This window comes from Salvelinus alpinus, chromosome 1 (assembly GCF_045679555.1).
Source record: "Salvelinus alpinus chromosome 1, SLU_Salpinus.1, whole genome shotgun sequence".
In the NCBI taxonomy this organism is placed as follows: Eukaryota; Metazoa; Chordata; class Actinopteri; order Salmoniformes; family Salmonidae; genus Salvelinus; species Salvelinus alpinus.
In genome coordinates, this window is record NC_092086.1 from 10844131 (window position 1) to 10864564 (window position 20434).

Consider the following 20434-nt stretch of genomic DNA (forward strand, 5'->3'; position numbering starts at 1 on the left):
GAGTAAAACAAACATATAGTCAATAATACAGTGAAAAAAAATTAAAAAAAATAAGTCTATATACAATGTGAGCAAGTGAGGTGAGATAAGGGAGGTGAAGGCAAACAAATATATGTATAAATAAATAAAAATATAAAAGGCCATGGAGGCGAAGTGAGTACAACACAGCAAGTAAAATAAAAACTAAGAATAAAATAAAAAAAAAATATATAAAAAATAAATAAAAATAAAACAATGGAATGGTTGGTTTGCAGTGGAAGAAAGTGCAAAGTAGAGACAGAAATAATGGGGTGCAAAGGAGCAAAATAAATTAATAAATAAATACAGTAGGTAAAGAGGTAGTTGTTTGGGCTAAATTGTAGATGGGTTATGTACAGGTGCAGTAATCTATGAGCTGCTCTGACAGCTGGTGCTTAAAGCTAGTGAGGGAGATAGGTGTTTCCAGTTTCAGAGATTTTTGTAGTTCGTTCCAGTCATTGGCAGCAGAGAACTGGAAGGAGAGGCGTCCAAAGGAAGAATTGGTTTTGGGGGTGACTAGAGAGATATACCTGCTGGAGCGCGTGCTACAGGTAGGTGCTGCTATGGTGACCAGCGAGCTGAGATAAGGGGGGACTTTACCTAGCAGGGTCTTGTAGATGACCTGGAACCAGTGGGTTTGGCGACGAGTATGAAGCGAGGGCCAGCCAACGAGAGTGTACAGGTCGCAGTGGTGGGTAGTATATGGGGCTTTGGTGACAAAACGGATGGCACTGTGATAGACTGCATCCAATTTATTGAGTAGGGTTTTGGAGGCTATTTTGTAAATGACATCACCGAAGTCGAGGATTGGTAGGATGGTCAGTTTTACAAGGGTATGTTTGGCAGCATGAGTAAAGGATGCTTTGTTGCGGAATAGGAAGCCAATTCTAGATTTGACTTTGGATTGGAGATGTTTGATGTGAGTCTGGAAGGAGAGTTTACAGTCTAACCAGACACCTAGGTATTTGTAGGTGTTCACATATTCTAAGTCAGAGCCGTCCAAAGTAGTGATGTTGGACAGGCGGGCAGGAGCAGGCAGTGATCGGTTGAAGAGCATGCATTTGGTTTTACTTGTATTTAAGAGCAGTTGGAGGCCACGGAAGGAGAGTTGTATGGCATTGAAGCTCGCCTGGAGGGTTGTTAACACAGTGTCAAAAGAAGGGCCAGAAGTATACAGAATAGTGTCGTCTGCGTAGAGGTGGATCAGAGAATCACCAGCAGCAAGAGCGACATCATTGATGTAAACAGAGAAGAGAGTCGGTCCAAGAATTGAACCCTGTGGCACCCCCATAGAGACTGCCAGAGGCCCGGACAACAGACCCTCCGATTTGACACACTGAACTCGATCAGAGAAGTAGTTGGTGAACCAGGCGAGGCAATCATTAGAGAAACCAAGGCTGTCGAGTCTGCCAATGAGGATGTGGTGATTGACAGAGTCAAAGGCCTTGGCCAGGTCAATGAATACGGCTGCACAGTATTGTTTCCTATCGATGGCGGTTACGATATCGTTTATGACCTTGAGCGTGGCTGAGGTGCACCCATGACCAGGAGGATGGTCCATAGACCAGTCACTCTTCATGGACACACAGCTGGGAACAGGGGAGGCTGGTCTCTCCTGCTTGATTGGGCTTCAACACAACAGAGACAAACATTACATCTCTCATCTACTCTGAGCTCAGATGGGGAAACAGAAGAAGAGTTTCATTCCAAACGCTATATATCCATTTTCAGAAATGTTCGTAAATTACCTTTTATTCTTTAAAGAAGTTATGTTTATGTTAAGTTATGTTTTTTTGCTAAATGAGGAGATGGCACGTGGGTACCTGCTTCTATAAACCAATGAGGAGATGGCACATGGGTACCTGCTTCTATAAACCAATGAGGAGATGGCACATGGGTACCTGCTTCTATAAACCAATGAGGAGATGGCACGTGGGTACCTGCTTCTATAAACCAATGAGGAGATGACACGTGGGTACCTGCTTCTATAAACCAATGAGAAGATGGCATGTGGGTACCTGCTTCTATAAACCAATGAGGAGATGGCACGTGGGTACCTGCTTCTATAAACCAATGAGATGGCACGTGGGTACCTGCTTCTATAAACCAATGAGGAGATGGCACGTGGGTACCTGGCTTCTATAAACCAATGAGGAGATGGCACGTGGGTACCTGCTTCAATAAACCAATGAGGAGATGGAACGTGGGTACCTGCTTCAATAAACCAATGAGGAGATGCAGCGCGAACTGCGTCACAAATAGAACTGACTTCTAGACGCTCGTTGGCGCGCGCGACCAGTGTGTCATTTTTAATAACGAAATTCATTTAGCGACGCGAGCGTTGTAGTCAGCCCCGCTAAAAGGCTGGTGTCGTTACTCTGCCTTCTCCGGTGACATGTTGAGGTAAATTTACTAACCGGGAGGGTTGAATTATGTCATTTATTGGTGGGCTGGAAGACGCACTCTTGTCTTTTCTATTCCGAGGTTGTTTACTCGCAATATCAGATATTAAGATGTTTTTTATAATGAATGTATACTGAGGTTGAGGCTCTGACTAGTGATTATTTACCCGGTGTTCAATACCTGCTATTGAGGCGCCCTGAAAATAATATTCAAAAGATTGGTCCTTGGACGCAGAGGGGTTAAACACTAAAGTTACCGTCCATCTAGTGAAGAGAGGAGAACCGGACAGAGGTAGCCAGCATCCATCAACGAGAGAATGATGTATTGTTAGCTAAGTTAACTAGGATGCTGCTGGTATATTAGCTAGCTAGCTTACCGAGCTGTACCGACTAGCTAGCTGGTCGTTCTGTACCTCGTCTCGATGAAAATGCCGAATCCGGTGAAACACAAAATGAACCAAGGACAGAGAGTGAAAAGGATCTGGCTACACTCATACTGTCCCTGACCGTAAAGAAAAAAGCAAATTGAACAATAAACTTCGTTGTCTCAACACTGTAGTGAACTCCGTCGTTATTCTCCAAGATCACCTCAGCCAACTCTGCGCGTAACCGGACAATATGCTTGGCGCCACACCGAACGGGGACGCGGACAGTTCTGTACGGGGACACGGACAGTTCTGTACGGGGACACGGACAGTTCTGTACGGGGACGCGGACAGTTCTGTACGGGGATGCGGACAGTTCCAGGACGCGGACATGAGCAGTGCAACACAATCAACTTAACCCAGTCTTTACAGTAGGTTACATTAGTAATATTCATTTTGTATTATTATGTTAAACAAACATTCTAAGTTTTTTTATAACAATATGTTGAAATCTGGGCCCATATCGCCAAAGTGTCTCAGAGTAGAAAATTGATTGTATAAGTGCTGAGAATAAAGACATTTTACACTTATGTGTATAAATTAAAGCTATGCATGAAGTCTCTAGTCCCACCTAGTCGCCAGATATTTAGGACACCTCGTGAGCTGTCCTAAGTAGTTAAGAGTTAACAGCAGGTGTCTTGATAATACTATAGAATAATGCAGTGAGTCAGTGGTTCCTGAGCCACATGTAATTGCTTTGTAGTAGTTAAAATAATGTTTTTATATTTCTATATAATTTTTTTATTTCTATATAATCAACCCATAAATAATATAGACCTACATGTCTAGTGCTTTTGGCAATGATTTATGTATAATAATTATGTATAACATAATTATACATAATTATACATACATAACATGTATGTCTGCATTTTGGCAGATTAACTCATGTTTATTTCTTTGGAGAAACTCCGGTTGGAGCTGTGGCCGAAAGGTGGCTGGTTCGAATCCCTGGCCGGCGCTAATTAATTAAAGGCATCTAGGGTGTAATATGTGTTCCATGGAAATGAACATTGTATGCAACGTTGTAGGCAACATTATTGGCAAGGGACTTGATGCCTACTATGACAAAGATATTTAGAGTTGTTAAACGGGTGTGAAGAGTGTGTTGATATAACGGTAATATTGTCAAAATTCTGCTTGTAACAACGATCAGAAATGGTTAAAAAAATATGCATTCCATTATATTAGGCAATAATTAAGAGCAGGCAAAGTGGTCGTGTCGTGAAAATTCTATCAAATGTCTTACATTGCACTGAGTACAGTCAGGGTGCCGCGGAACCCCTGCAGTACCTCCACAGACCCCGGATTGAGAACCCCTGCAGTACCTCCACAGACCCCGGATTGAGAACCCCTGCAGTACCTCCACAGACCCCGGATTGAGAACCCCTGCAGTACCTCCTCAGACCCCGGATTGAGAACCCCTGCAGTACCTCCACAGACCCCGGATTGAGAACCCCTGCAGTACCTCCTCAGACCCCGGATTGAGAACCCCTGCAGTACCTCCACAGACCCCGGATTGAGAACCCCTGCAGTACCTCCACAGACCCCGGATTGAGAACCCCTGATTTAGCAGATGCTCTTATCCAGAGAGATTTACAGTAAGTGCATTCATCTTAAAATAGCTATTTATTTTGGAAATAAACGTAATAAATTCTTCATAAAATTGTCATCTTACCTCTTAGCTTTGGTGTCATGTCCCCCAGAGAGATGCATTTTAGAGGCAGGGCCCCCCTCCTCTCTCTCCCCAGAGAGACTCATTTTAGAGCACTGTCCCCTAAACAGAGATCCAGCATGTTGGTTGTGGTTAACACGGTGACAACTAATTATTGAATGTCAATTGTTCTCATGAATTCATTATCTCTTTGAGAAATAAAACATTTACTAACAGACATAGAAACAGTCAGATGATTTAATGCATCACATGAACATGTAGTTGTGACATTTCATCTCCATGGTAACTGTCAATAATAATAATAAGTCACTGTTTGTTAAGGTAGTTATAGACAGTACAGCAACAATAATAATAATAATAATAATAATAATAAGTCACTGTTTGTTAAGGTAGTTATAGACAGTACAGCAACAATAATAATAATAATAATAATAATAAGTCACTGTTTGTTAAGGTAGTTCTAGACAGTACAGCAACAATAATAATAATAATAAGTCACTGTTTGTTAAGGTAGTTCTAGACAGTACAGCAACAATAATAATAATAATAAGTCACTGTTTGTTAAGGTAGTTATAGACAGTACAGAAACACAAGGCCGTGTCTCACAACTATGTGTATTCACTAACAGGATATTTATTGTCTTTGAGAAATATATTTTTAACAACTTTACTTTTACTTCACTACATTCATGAAGAAAATTATGTACTTTTTACTCCATACATTTTACCTGACACCCAAAAGTACTATTTACATTTTGAATGCTTCGCAGGACAGGAAAATGGTACAATTCACACACTTATCGAGATAACATCCCTGGTCATCCCTACTGTCTCTGATCTGGAGGACTCACTAAACAGAGAACATCCCTGGTCATCCCTACTGCCTCTGATCTGGCGGACTCACTAAACAGAGAACATCCCTGGTCATCCCTACTGCCTCTGATCTGGCGGACTCACTAAACACAGATGCTTTGTTTTTAAATGATGTTTGAGTGTTGGAGTGTGACCCTGGCTATCCGTCAATTTAAATAACAAGAAAATGGTTTGGTATGGTTTGCTTAATAAAAGGAATGTTCAATTATTACTACTTTACTTTTACTTTTGATACTTAATTATATTTAAAACCAAATACTTTTAGACTTTTACTGAAGTAGTATTTTACTGTGTGACTTTCACTTTTACTTGAGTCATGTTCTATGAAGGAATCTTTCCTTTTACTCCAGTTTGAGAACTGAGTTCTGTTTCCACCACTGTTCTAACGTTCCATATGAGTCACAGTTTCAACAGACATTCTGGAACTGCGTCGGCTACAAAGTTACTTTACATTTCATATCAGGAAATAAACTAACGGTCTCTGGGTGAATTAGTTTTGCATTGCCCGGCTCCCCGGGTGAGTAAAGTTTTCGCATTTTACACCATTCCATTGGTCCTTAAAATAAATGTCCACTCCCCTGTAGCACCGGGCCATGCAAAACGAACTTCCCACTGTCGCAGCGCACTGAGACACAGAGTTCTAAACCCAGACGCGTTTCTTCAAGACATCTCTCTTACATTATTTTTGATAAACATATAATTTACTCGAAACCAAGTGTAGCTGTGTTTTTTACCTCCAAAATGTGAGTTACTGTCGGACTTTAATAATTATAAACAGGCCTACAAACCAAAAAGGTTATAATTTGAGAATATTAATTTGTATGCCTCAAATATTAAACTGTCTTAAAATATTTGATGATTAGGTGAATCAGGTGTGTAAGTGCTGGTAAGAACAAAAGGATTGAGAAACCCTGAGATAAACATAAAACCATATAATTGAAAAGCTCCTCCACCATCTTTACCAGACGTTTTACTGATAACATGTAGGCCTACTGATTAGTTTACACTTTGAAAACTGCTGTCTGTCAGCAACTCAGCTCAAGTAGCAGTTCTACTAACTAGTAATATCTCATTCCAGGTATTCATTATCTTACTCTGTCCATTAGAATAGATTATTGTTCAAAGATACTTACTTTATTTGTCAGTTCTCTCCATATAGCGTTTTTTAGCTCTGTCCTCAAAATGGATCCTTTCCAAAAGAACAACTTTACTTTCTGTTTCAGCTCAGCTGCCTCCCCATCCTGATAATAAAGTGTTTTATTGGTATCTTCCACTAGATGGCAGTAAACACCTGCTGTAACTAGCTTTTACAACTATGTGTTCTGTTTCCTACAGGCAGTGTCCCAGAGGAGGAGTGATGATCTAGGATCAGGTCCCCCCTCTCCATGTAATCTTATTCATTATGATCTAGGATCAGGTCCTCCCTCTCCATGTAATCTGATTCATTATGATCTAGGATCAGGTCCCTCCTCTCCATGTAATCTGATTCATTATGATCTAGGATCAGGTCCCTCCTCTCCATGTAATCTGATTCATTATGATCTAGGATCAGGTCCTCCTCTCCATGTAATCTGATTCATTATGATCTAGGATCAGGTCCCTCTCTCCATGTAATCTGATTCATTATGATCTAGGATCAGGTCGCCCTCTCCATGTAATCTGATTCATTATGATCTAGGATCAGTCCCCCCTCTCCATGTAATCTGATTCATTATGATCTAGGACCAGGTCCCCCTCTCCATGTAATCTGATTCATTATGATCTAGGATCAGGTCCCCCTCTCCATGTAATCTGATTCATTATGATCTAGGATCAGGTCTCCCTCGCCATGTAATCTGATTCATTATGATCTAGGACCACGTCCCCCTCTCCATGTAATCTGATTCATTATGATCTAGGATCAGGTCCCCCCTCTCCATGTAATCTGATTCATTATGATCTAGGATCAGGTCCCCCTCTCCATGTAACCTGATTCATTATGATCTAGGATCAGGTCCCCCTCTCCATGTAATCTGATTCATTATGATCTAGGATCAGGTCCCCCCTCTCCATGTAATCTGATTCATTATGATCTAGGATCAGGTCCCCCTCTCCATGTAATCTGATTCATTATGATCTAGGATCAGGTCCCCATCTCCATGTAATCTGATTCATTATGATCTAAAATGAGGTTCCCTCTCCATGTAATCTGATTCATTATGATCTAGGATCAGGTCCCCATCTCCATGTAATCTGATTCATTATGATCTAGGATCAGGTCCCCCTCTCCATGTAATATGATTCATTATGATCTAGGATCAGGTCCCCCTCTCCATGTAATCTGATTCATTATGATCTAGGATCAGGTCCCCCTCTCCATGTAATCTGATTCATTATGATCTAGGATCAGGTCCCCCTCTCCATGTAATCTGATTCATTATGATTGTTTTGTCTCATGTCTCTTTATATTCATGTAGCCTGGGGGAAATGTAGCTTAATTAAAATGACCTTGTTTTGTAACCTTCTTTGTTGCTCAGTGGTACTTCAATTGTCCTGACCACGTCCAATTCATTCACACAGTAATGCTCCAGCATCCACTCAGAGATTATGCATCTAATGCATTCCTCAAATACTGCAGAGTTGTTAAGCAAGTCCCTGAGATGGTCCTGTTCAACCACATTTATTAGTTTATTTGTCAGATGAAACCTGAGGGGATCACTGTAGTGTCATAATGCATCAACAATGGTTCTGAGGTCCTCAACAATGTTATTCTGTACCGTAGCTGGGATGCAGTGTTCTTTCCTGATTTACTAAATAAAAAGACAGATATTGTTTTAGAGACCTTCAATTAGCTGCTCAGTGTTGATCTCTGTGGCTTGAACATATTCAGCCTCTGGCAGACTCTCTACATCGCTCATGTCATCTTCAATGGGATCAGTCCCAGTCTCAAATTCATCATGAGGGCAATTCTCATCTAAGTTGTCTCTTAAAAGCTCTCTGTGGTTTTGGTAGATGTGTGACCGATAGACGCTGAAACATCTATTTGTTTTCCCACACCCATTAACTCCACAGGTAATTAGAACATGTGGTTCATGCTGGTGATAGAGGACAATATGTGTGAGTCGTCTGGACACAGAGAAAGTTTGCTCGTTGCAAAGTGGACTATTGAATAGAGTTGGCATTCTTCAGAAAGACTGTGAACCTTGGAATGATGGGATGGAATCATGGAGATCATTGGTACTCAGCCACTTGCTGACATCATCAAGGGACCAGTCTTCCACAGCCACACTCTAATTCAAGTTGACACTAAAACCAGCAGCTACTCTTCCTGGAGTCCAACAACTATAAAGTTGTATCCAGGTATATTAGACATCTCTTTACAGGACAATGGGACAGTGGTGGTAACAGCAGCTACTCTTCCTGGAGTCCAACAACTGTAAAGTTGTATCCAGGTATATTACACATCTCTTTACAGGACAATGGGACAGTGTTGGAAGCAGAGGATGGACTTCTGGATCAAGTTATGAGCCCCCAAAACATGGGGAAAAGTACTTTGCAAACCAAGCTGATGTGGATCGATTAGTTTGTAAGCCCATATCACCGACAGGGGTAATGCCTGAATGTAATATGCACTGCATGTTAAGGATACCTGCCATTGTTACCTTATGCACAACTAACACCACTAATATTTAAATGATGCAGTTGTCCCTCCACTTCATTTGTTTGACTCAGTGGTCTGATGGTTGGAGACGGTATGTTGGTATTGTGTATGTTGAATGTAATATTATTGGTTGACTCAGTGGTTGGAGACGGTATGTTGGCATTGTGTATGTTGAATGTAATATTATTGGTGGACTCAGTGACTTAGTGTTACTACCATTTAGTGAAAGGATGGAATGACTTAGTGTTACTACCATTTAGTGAAAGGATGGAATGACTTAGTGTTACTACCATTTAGTGAAAGGATGGAATGACTTAGTGTTACTACCATTTAGTGAAAGGATGGAATGACTTCAGAGTGTTACTACCATTTAGTGAAAGGATGGAATGACTTCAGAGTGTTACTACCATTTAGTGAAAGGATGGAATGACTTAGTGTTACTACCATTTAGTGAAAGGATGGAATGACTTCAGAGTGTTACTACCATTTAGTGAAAGGATGGAATGACTTAGTGTTACTACCATTTAGTGAAAGGATGGAATGACTTAGTGTTACTACCATTTAGTGAAAGGATGGAATGACTTAGTGTTACTACCATTTAGTGAAAGGATGGAATGACATCAGAGTGTTACTACCATTTAGTGAAAGGATGGAATGACTTCAGAGTGTTACTAACATCATATCAAACATAAAACATTTACAACTGCTCTTTTTATTAACACTGAACAATAAAATAAACCCAACAAGATCTTAGTGAGTTACAGTTCATATAAGGACATCAGTCAGTTGAAATACAATAAATGTAAAATGTAAATGTAATGTAAATACATTCATTAGGCCCTAATCTATGGATTTCACATGACTGGGAACACAGATATACATCTGTTTGTCAGATACCTTAATAAAACAGTAGGAGTGTGAATCAGAAAATCAGTCAGTATCTGGTGTTGCCACCATTTGTCTCATGCATCGTGACACATCTCCTTCACATAAAGTTGATCAGGCTGTTGATTGTGGCCTGTGGAATGTTGTCCCACTCCTCTTCAATGGCCGTGCAAAGTTGCTGGATATTGGCGGAATTGAACACGCTGTCATACACATCTATCCAGAGCATCCCAAACATGCTCAATGGGTGACATGTCTGGTGAGTACTCAGGCTTCCAGGAATTGTGTTCAGATCCTTCCGACATCGGGCCGTGCATTATCATGCTGAAACATGAGGTGATTGGTGAGGATGAATGGCACGACAATGGGATCTCATCACGGTATCTCTGTGCATTCAAATTGCCATCGATAAAATGCAATTGTGTTTGTTGTCCGTAGTTTATGCCTGCCCATACCATAACCCCACCACCACCACCAGGGGGCACTCTGTTCACAATGTTGACATCAGCAAATCGCTCCTCCACACAACGCCATACACATGGTCTGCGGTTTTTAGGCCGGTTGGACGTACTACCAGATTCTCTACAACAACGTTCAAGGAGGCTTAGAGAAATGAACATTCAATTCTCTATTAACATCTCTGGTGGACATTCCTGCAGTCAGCATGCCAACTGCACGCTCCCTCAAAACTTGAGACATCTCTGGTATTGTGTTCTGTGACAAAACTGTTTATTTTATAGTGGCCTTTTATTGTCCCCAGCACAAGGTGCACCTTTGTAATGATCATGCTGTTTAATCAGCTTCTTGATATGCCACACCTGTCAGGTGGATGGATTATCTTGGTAAAGGAGAAATGCTCACTACCATGGATGTAAAAAAAAAAGAGACAGAAACAAGCTTTTAGTGTGTATGTAACATTTATGGAATATTTTATTTCAGCTCATGAAACATGGGACCAACACTTTACATCTCATCGCCAATCTTTTGTTATTTTTTGTGGGTTTCATAAGCACGTCTGTATAACAATTCAATAATGATGAGACTGAAGACAAGAATCAGTTCAACCATTTATCTGGAACGTGATCATCTCAACACATAAAAATCCCCATGCTCTGCAGCACAACCCCAATATACAACAAATACATACAAAATAAGTAAGTGGACAGTAAGCAAAACTCAGAGGACTTAAAATGTTTAGTTCTAGAAAGTAGGGCCATGGGACAGGGTCAGAAAGGTCAGTATGTTTGATAGCTGGTTACAGAGGTGACATAACAAGCATAAGGTCCATTATAACACAGTGAAGTAGAGGTGGGAGCTAAAAGCAGACATGGACAGTGAGACGGTGTGAGGTCAGGGGTCAAACACTAGATCAGGAAGGTAGAAATGGCAGGGCTGGAAATGGACAGAGACACATTCTGATGTCATAACAAAGTCCTGAACTGAGACACCCAATCAGAAGATGTCATAACAAAGTCCTGACCTGAGACACCCAAACAGAAGATGCCATAACAAAGTCCTGACCTGAGACACCCAAACAGAAGATGCCATAACAAAGTCCTGACCTGAGACACCCAAACAGAAGATGCCATATCAAAGTCCTGGCCAGTAGGTTATATGGGATATCCTTTCAAATCAAATCAAATTCAAATTGTATTGGTCACATACACATGGTTAGCATTTCATTTGAGTGTAACATCTAACAAGTAATCTAACATAACAATTTCACAACCACTACCTTATACAAACAAATGTATAAGAATATGTACATATAAATATATGGATGGCCGTGTGGCAAAATAAACCCAAAATAAACCCAAAATCCCCCCAAAATAAACCCAAAATAAACCCAAAATAAACCCAAAATAAACCCCAAATCCCCCCCAAATAAACCCCAAATAAACCCAAAATCCCCCCAAAATAAACCCCAAATCCCCCCAAAATAAACCCAAAATAAACCCAAAATCCCTCCAAAATAAACCCAAAATAAACCCAAAATAAACCCAAAATCCCCCCAAAATAAACCCAAAATAAACCCAAAAGAAACCCAAAAGAAACCCAAAATAAACCCAAAATAAACCCCAAATAAACCCCAAATAAACCCAAAATCCCCCCAAAATAAACCCCAAATCCCCCCAAAATAAACCCCAAATAAATCCAAAATCCCCCAAAATAAACCCAAAATCCCCCCAAAATAAACCCAAAATCCCCCCAAAATAAACCCAAAATCCCCCCAAAATCCCCCCAAAATAAACCCAAAATAAACCCAAAATCCCCCCAAAATAAACCCCAAATCCCCCCAAAATAAACCCAAAATAAACCCAAAATCCCCCAAAATAAACCCAAAATAAACCCAAAATCCCCCCAAAATAAACCCAAAATCCCCCCAAAATAAACCCAAAATCCCCCCAAAATAAACCCAAAATAAACCCAAAATCCCCCCAAAATAAACCCAAAATAAACCCAAAAGAAACCCAAAATAAACCCAAAATAAACCCAAAATCCCCCCAAAATAAACCCAAAATAAACCCAAAATAAACCCAAAATCCCCCCAAAATAAACCCCAAATCCCCCCAAAATAAACCCAAAATAAATCCAAAATCCCCCAAAATAAACCCAAAATAAACCCAAAATCCCCCCAAAATAAACCCCAAATCCCCCCAAAATAAACCCAAAATCCCCCCAAAATAAACCCAAAATAAACCCAAAATAAACCCAAAATCCCCCCAAAATAAACCCCAAATCCCCCCAAAATAAACCCAAAATAAACCCAAAATCCCCCAAAATAAACCCAAAATAAACCCAAAATCCCCCCAAAATAAACCCAAAATCCCCCCAAAATAAACCCCAAATCCCCCCAAAATAAACCCAAAATCCCACCAAAATAAACCCAAAATGCAACAATTTCAAAGATCTTAGTGAGTTACAGTTCATATAAGGACATCAGTCAGTTGAAATACTAAATCCATTAGGTCCTAATCTATGGATTTCACATGACTGGGAACACAGATATACATCTGTTTGTCAGATACCTTAATAAAACAGTAGGAGTGTGGATCTGAAAACCAGTCAGTATCTGGTGGGACCATTTGTCTCATACAGCGCGACACATCACCTTCACATAGAGTTGATCAGGCTGTTGATTGTGGCCTGTGGAATGTTGTCCGCCTCCTCTTCAATGAATAAGCAAAGTTGCTGGATATTGGCGGGAGTTGGAACACGCTGTCGTACACGTCTATCCAGAGCATCCCAAACATGCTCAATGGGTGACATGTCTGGTGAGTACTCAGGCTTCCAGGAATTGTGTTCAGATCCTTGCGACATCGGGCCGTGCATTATCATGCTGAAACATGAGGTGATTGGTGAGGATGAATGGCACGACAATGGGATCTCATCACGGTATCTCTGTGCATTCAAATTGCCATGGATAAAATTCAATTGTGTTTGTTGTCCGTAGTTTATGCCTGCCCATACCATAACCCCACCACCACCACCACGGGGCACTCTGTTCACAATGTTGACATCAGCAAATCGCTCCTCCACACAACGCCATACACTGCGGTTTTTAGGCCGGTTGGACGTGCTACCAGATTCTCTAAAACAACGTTCAAGGCGGCTTAGAGAAATTAACATTCAATTCTCTATTAACATCTCTGGTGGACATTCCTGCAGTCAGCATGCCAATTGCACGCTCCCTCAAAACTTGAGACATCTCTGGTATTGTGTTGTGTGACAAAACTGCACATTTTATAGTGGCCTTTTATTGTCCCCAGCACAAGGTGCACCTTTGTAATGATCATGCAGTTTAATCAGCTTCTTGATATGCCACACCTGTCAGGTGGATGGATTATCTTGGTAAAGGAGAAATGCTCACTACCATGGATGTAAAACAATTTGACAGAAACAAGCTTTTAGTGTGTATGTAACATTTCTGGGATATTTTATTTCAGCTCATGAAACATGGGACCAACACTTTACATGTTGCCTTTATATTTTGTGTCAGTGTATTTACAGGAATAAACTGGTGTGTGTGTGTGTCCTGTATGTGTGTGTGTGTCCACTGTGTGAGTGTCCAGTGTGTGTCTGCGTGTGTGTGTGTCCTGTGTGTGTGTGTGTGTGTGTGTGTGTCTCCGTGTGTGTGTGTCCAGTGTGAGTGTGTTTGTTTGTCCAATGTGTGTCTGTGAGTGTCCAGTGTGTCAGGTTATTATTTCCAGGGACACTGAGGAGTCAACATCATCAACCCTAATCCCTGGATAGAGGGGCTCAGTGAATGTGGAGGTGAATGTGATCAGGTGGGTCAGTGTGTCAGAGGAGGCTCTATAGAAGGACAGAGTGCCGGCTGGCCAGTCCAGATACACTCCTACTCTGTGGGAGCTGGAGGAGGGGACGTCTATGGTAGTGGGATTATTATTGTGCCTGGCAGTGTAACTGTTGTCATAGCAGAACAGACTCCAGGACTTGTCATTGTATCCAAGACAACAGTCCTTAACCCCTCCTCTCCTGTTGATTCCTTTATATGTCACTCCTATATCAGCCCAACTCCCACTCCACTCTACCTCCCAGTAACAGCGCCCAGTCAGACCCTCTCTACACAGCACCTGTCCCCAGTCCTCAAATCTCTCTGGGTGATCAGGATACGGCTGCTCCAATCTCCTACATGTCACCTTTCTGTTCTCCTCAGACAGACAGAGGAGTCTGTTTACTGTGTTTGGGTCCAGTGTGAGATCACAGACATCTGATGGATGAAACCAGACACAATATTAGAAATCATCATCATTCACATTAGAATGTTAACTCACTTTTCACTAATTCATTTAATGTAGATGTTTCTAGGTATCAAAAGGAGAAGTTAAGGTAACTTGAGACTTGTTGAATGATCATATGTTATACGATATATATGGTAATATAAAACACACTTATTCCCATTAATTACACACACACACACACACACACACACACACACACACACACACACACACACACACACACACACACACACACACACACACACACACACACATTGTCAAAGCAACTCTTTGTAAACGTTGGTGTCCCTGATTTCTGCTTCTGTAGAACTACAGCTGATATTTAATATGACCAAGTCAGTAATGATGGTGGTCTTTGACTTTGACTTAACTTGAATTAAGACTTATTCTTAGTCATATTCTTCACAGCAGTCAACACTCACATTTTCTAAGCCCAGGTTTCATTGTGTTCTCTCCACCATGTTCCACACTGTAGCGGTAAGCAGAAGAACAGACAGTCATTGAGGGATACACCTGAACTCACACACACACACACACACACACTAATACTGGACACAAACACACAAACACATACACACACACACACACACACACACTGGACACAAACACACACTGGACACAAACACAAACTGGACACAAACACACACTAGACACAAACACACACTGGACACAAACACACACTGGACACACACACACACACACACACACACACACACACACACACACACACACACACACACACAAACACACAGACAAACACACTGGACACAGACACACACTGGACACACACAAATACACGGTCTAGCAATGGTAAGAATGTGTCTGTGTCTAGTGTGTGTATCCAGTGTGCATGTGTCTGTGTGTGTCCAGTGTGTGTGTGTGTGTGTGTGTGTCCAGTATGTGTGTGTGTCCAGTATGTGTGTGTCCAGTGTGTGTGTGTGTGTGTGTCCAGTGTGTGTGTGTCCAGTGTGTATGTGTGTGTGTGTGTGTTTGTGTGTCCTGTGTGTGTGTCATGTGTGTATTTGTGCAGTGTGTGAGTGCTTGTGTTTTACTCTGGACACACACAAGAGACACACACACACACAGGACACACACACACATACACACTGGACATATACACACACAGGACACATACACACCTGACACACACACACACACATACACTGGACACACTGGACACACTGGACACACACACACAGTCAGCATATAACTTTGTCCAAGTGTTGGTCAGAATGTTTGTCTTAACTAGCCTGATAAGTCAAACATGTCTGATATGAACATTGACATAAACCCTCTACATACTTGAGTTTCTCCAGTCTGCAGTGTGGATCCTCCAGTCCAGCAGAGAGCAGTCTGACTCCTGAGTCTCCTGGGTGATTGTAGCTCAGGTCCAGCTCTCTCAGGTGTGAGGGGTTTGACCTCAGAGCTGAGACCAGAGAAGCACAGCCTTCCTCTGTGACTAGACAGCCTGACAGCCTGCAAAGAGTCAAATCATATTAAAATCACACTGCTATTCTTTGGTGGTGAAAATAGTGGCAGTATATTTTTTCAACATATTCAGATATATCAGTGTCCTGAAACCTGCCATATCTATTCATACATGATTGTATCATTATTAGAAATTACAAATTATCAAAGTATTGCTTGCAGATAGAAAAATGTATAGTACAAATATTTGAGTAGACTGACCTGACCAGTTTAAAAAGCAGTATCAGTCAAAAGACAGACAGTGAGGTATCAGATTTAGATTGTATTGAGTATACAGTCCACACCATATCTATTTTGACAGTGAAGCTAACATTTCAAATGTGGCTCTATACTCCAACATTTTGGATTTCAGATCAAATGTTTTATATGAGGCGACAGTATATAATGTCACCTTTTATTTGAGGGTATTTTAATACATATCTGTTACACAATTTAGAAATGAAAGCACTTTATGTATCTAGTCCCCCTATTTGAAGAAGTCATAAATATTCTGACTAATTCACTAATAGTGTATTAAAGTTGTCAAAAGTTTAGTATTTGGTTGTATACTCGTTGATTGCATTTGCAGTTTGTTTTGGTTGTGTTTTAGGTTATGATTTGCCCAATATTAAAATTGTGGATGGTGTAACGTCTGCTTCCATCCAACTCTCAAACACATAGATCCCCTGAACGCAGCTCACTCTCCAGATCCCAATCACCTGAAATCTGATCAATACTTTTTGCCTGCCTCCCTAACGATGCCTTTTCCAAAACACAACCAAGACATACTGCAAATAAATTTAACAAGTTTGTTGTAATCACCGCAGGAAAATAATATTGAACCAAACACTAAACCTTTGACAAAATGTACTTGTCCAAATAGTTAAGACTTCTTCAAATGGGAGAATTACATAAATAAAGTGCTTTCATTTCTAAACGGTACAATATATATGTATGAAAATACTTTTAAATAAAAGGTGACATTCTGTTCTGTCACCTAATATGTGTCACGACTTCCGCCGAAGTCGGCTCCTCTCCTTGTTCGGGCGGCGTTGGGTGGTCGACGTCACCGTCTTTTTAGCCAATGACGCTCCATTTTTCTTTCTTTTTTTTTCTTTTTTTTTTTCTTTTAAATTTTCTCCCCTTTTCTCCCCCCTTTTTGTGGTATCCAATCGCTAGTAATTACTATCTTGTCTCATCGCTACAACTCCCGTACGGGCTCGGGAGAGACGAAGGTCGAAAGCCATGCGTCCTCCGAAGCACAACCCAACCAAGCCGCACTGCTTCTTAACACAGCGCGCCTCCAACCCGGAAGACAGCCGCACCAATGTGTCGGAGGAAACACCGTGTACCTGGCCCCCTTGGTTAGCGCGCACTGCGCCCGGCCCGCCACAGGAGTCGCTGGAGCGCGATGAGACAAGGATATCCCTACCGGCCAAACCCTCCCTAACCCGGACGACGCTAGCCCAATTGTGCGTCGCCCCACGGACCTCCCGGTCGCGGCCGGCTGCGACAGAGCCTGGGCGCGAACCCAGAGACTCTGGTGGCGCAGTTAGCACTGCGATGCAGTGCCCTAGACCACTGCGCCACCCGGGAGGCCGCCGCTCCATTTTTCATTGCTCTGGAGTGGGCAAACGCCATGTGGGGAGAAGGAGACGTGGCATTGGACCACTTCGAGGAGTTCACCTGCCGCTCTACCCTCGGGCGGATGGTCAAAGACGGCCCGGAAGCGGCGGGTGAACTCCTCGAAGTGGTCCAATGCCACGTCTCCTTCTCCCCACATGGCGTTTGCCCACTCCAGAGCAATGAAAAATGGAGCGGCTCTTCCACCTGAGGCAGGGGACGAGGAGCACCCAGGAGTTCGCCCTGGAATTCCAGACCTTGGCCGCCGGAGCAGGATGGAACGACAGGGCCCTTATCGACCACTACCGATGCAGCCTGCGCGAGGACGTCCGACGGGAGTTGGCCTGCAGGGATGCCACCATCACTTTTGACCAACTAGTGAATCTGTCCATCCGGTTGGATAACCTGCTGGTCACCCGCGGACGTCCAGAGAGGGCTCTGTCGGTTCCATCTTCCAGCATCCCCGCTCCGGTGCCCATGGAGCTGGGAGGGGCTGCGCTTTGGGAGGCTGGAGGAGGGGCAGAGGGCAGACTGCCGGTCGGTGCCGGGTTGGTCCTTCTGGGAGTCGAGGCAGCAGGCAGGGCACTCTGCCGTCATCCCAGGTGAGTCTGCACCACTCTCATCCAGAGTCCTCTGTTGTCCACCTGTTTCTACCTGTTTGTTTTCCTGAGTTTTACCCGCATTCCCAGGATAAGGCGCTCGTCGATTCAGGCACGGCTGGGAATTTCATCGACAGAGCGTTTGCCCTTAGTTTAGGGATTCCCATTATTCCTGTGGTTAGACCTTTCCCAGTACACGCTCTGGACAGTCGACCATTAGGGTCCGGGCTAATTAGGGAAGCCACCATCTCCCTGGCCATGGTGACGCAGGGGGGTCCCAATGAGAATATCAGTCTCTTCCTCATTGACTCTCCTGCGTTTCCCATGGTGCTAGGCCTTCCCTGGTTAGCTCATCATGACCCCACCATTTCATTGCAACAGAGGGCTCTCACGGGGTGGTCGCGAGAGTGCTCGGGGAGGTGTGTAGGGGTTTCTGTTGGTGCTACCATGGTGGAAAGTCCAGACGAGGTCTCCACCGTGCGCATTCCCCCAGAATATGTTGATTTGGCTCTCGCCTTCTGTCTGTAAAAAGAAGGCGACTCAATTACCACCCCATCGTCGGGGGGATTGTGCGATAAATCTCCTGGTAGACGCAGCACTTCCCAGGAGTCACGTGTATCCCCTGTCACAGGCGGAGACGGCGGCTATGGACACATATGTCTCTGGGGTATCTGCTTCAGGGGTACATTCGGTCCTCCACTTCACCCGCCTCCTCGAGTTCTTTTTTTTGTGAAGTAGAAGGAGGGAGGTCTGCGCCCGTGCATTGACTATCAAGGTCTCAATCAAATCATCACTGTGAGGTACAGTTACCCGCTACCTCTCATCGCCACGGCGATTGAGTCAATGCACGGGGCGCGCTTCTTCACTAAACTGGATCTCAGGAGCGCGTACAACCTGGTGCGTTTCCGGGAGGGAGACGAGTGGAAGACAGTGTTAAATACCAACTCAGGGCATTATGAGTACCTCGTCATGCCGTATGGGTTGATATATGCTCCATCAGTCTTCCAATCCTTTGTAGATTAGATTTTCAGTGACCTGCACGGGCAGGGTGTAGTGGTGTATATAGATGACATTCTGATATACTCCGCTACACGCGCCGAGTATGTGTCCTTGGTGCGCAGGGTACTTGGACGACTGTTGGAGCATGACCTGTACATCAAGGCTGAGAAATGCCTGTTCTTCCAGCAGTCCGTCTCCTTCCTAGAGAATCGCATTTCCACGTCAGGGGTGGATATGGAGAGTGACCGCATTTCAGCCGTGAGTAATTGGCCGACTCCCACCACAGTAAAGGAGGTGCAGCGGTTCTTAGGGTTTGCCAACTACTACCAGAGGTTTATCCGGGGTTTTGACCAGGTGGCGGATCCCATACCTCACTGCTGAAGGGGGGTCCTGTACGTCTGCAGTGGACAGCTGAGTCGGACAGGGCTTTTGGTCACCTGAGGGCTCTGTTTACCTCGGCTCCCGTGCTGGCCCATCCGGATCCGTCTTTGGCGTTCATAGTGGAGGTGGACACGTCCGAAGCTGGGATAGGAGCCGTGCTCTCTCAGTGCTCGGGCACGCCACCGTAGCTCCGCCCCTGTGCTTTCTTCTCAAAGAGGCTCAGCCCGGCGGAGCGCAACTATGATGTGGGGGACCGTGAGCTGTTGGCTGTGGTTAAGGTTTTGAAGGCATGGAGACATTGGCTTGAGGGAGCTAAACACCCTTTTCTCATCTGGACTGACCACCGCAACCTGGAGTACATCCAGGCAGCGAGGAGACTGAATCCTCGTCAGGCAAGGTGGGCCATGTTCTTTACCCGTTTTGTGTTTACCCTGTCCTACAGACCAGGTTCCCAGAATATGAAGGCAGACGCACTGTCCCAGCTGTATGACACAGAGGAGCGGGCCATGGTTCAGACTCTCATACTCCCGGCCTCTTGCCTGGTAGTGCCGGTCGTGTGGGAGATGGACGCGGACATTGAGCAGGCGTTGTGTACAGAGCTCCTCTCCAGTGTCCTGTAGGGGTGTATGTACGTTCCGTCTGTTGATCTATTGGGAACACACGTCACCCTCCTCTGGTCATCTGG

General features: G+C 43.4%; 2 protein-coding genes across 5 annotated transcripts in view; one reads left to right on the forward strand and one right to left on the reverse strand.

Moving 5' to 3' along the window:
- Window positions 1–7644, reverse strand: part of LOC139583060 (NACHT, LRR and PYD domains-containing protein 12-like) — a 175406-nt gene extending 167762 nt beyond the window's left edge. The window contains exons 1-2 of the mRNA XM_071414186.1: window positions 6526–7644; window positions 4524–4622 (exon numbers count right to left, since the gene is read on the reverse strand). Of these exons, the coding sequence (XP_071270287.1) occupies window positions 4524–4606 (83 nt within the window). The 5' untranslated portion in view covers window positions 4607–4622; window positions 6526–7644. The remainder of the gene's footprint in view (window positions 1–4523; window positions 4623–6525) is intronic.
- Window positions 1–20434, forward strand: part of LOC139583688 (NLR family CARD domain-containing protein 3-like) — a 672088-nt gene that overhangs the window by 51912 nt on the left and 599742 nt on the right. The gene's annotated exons all lie outside the window — the stretch shown is intronic.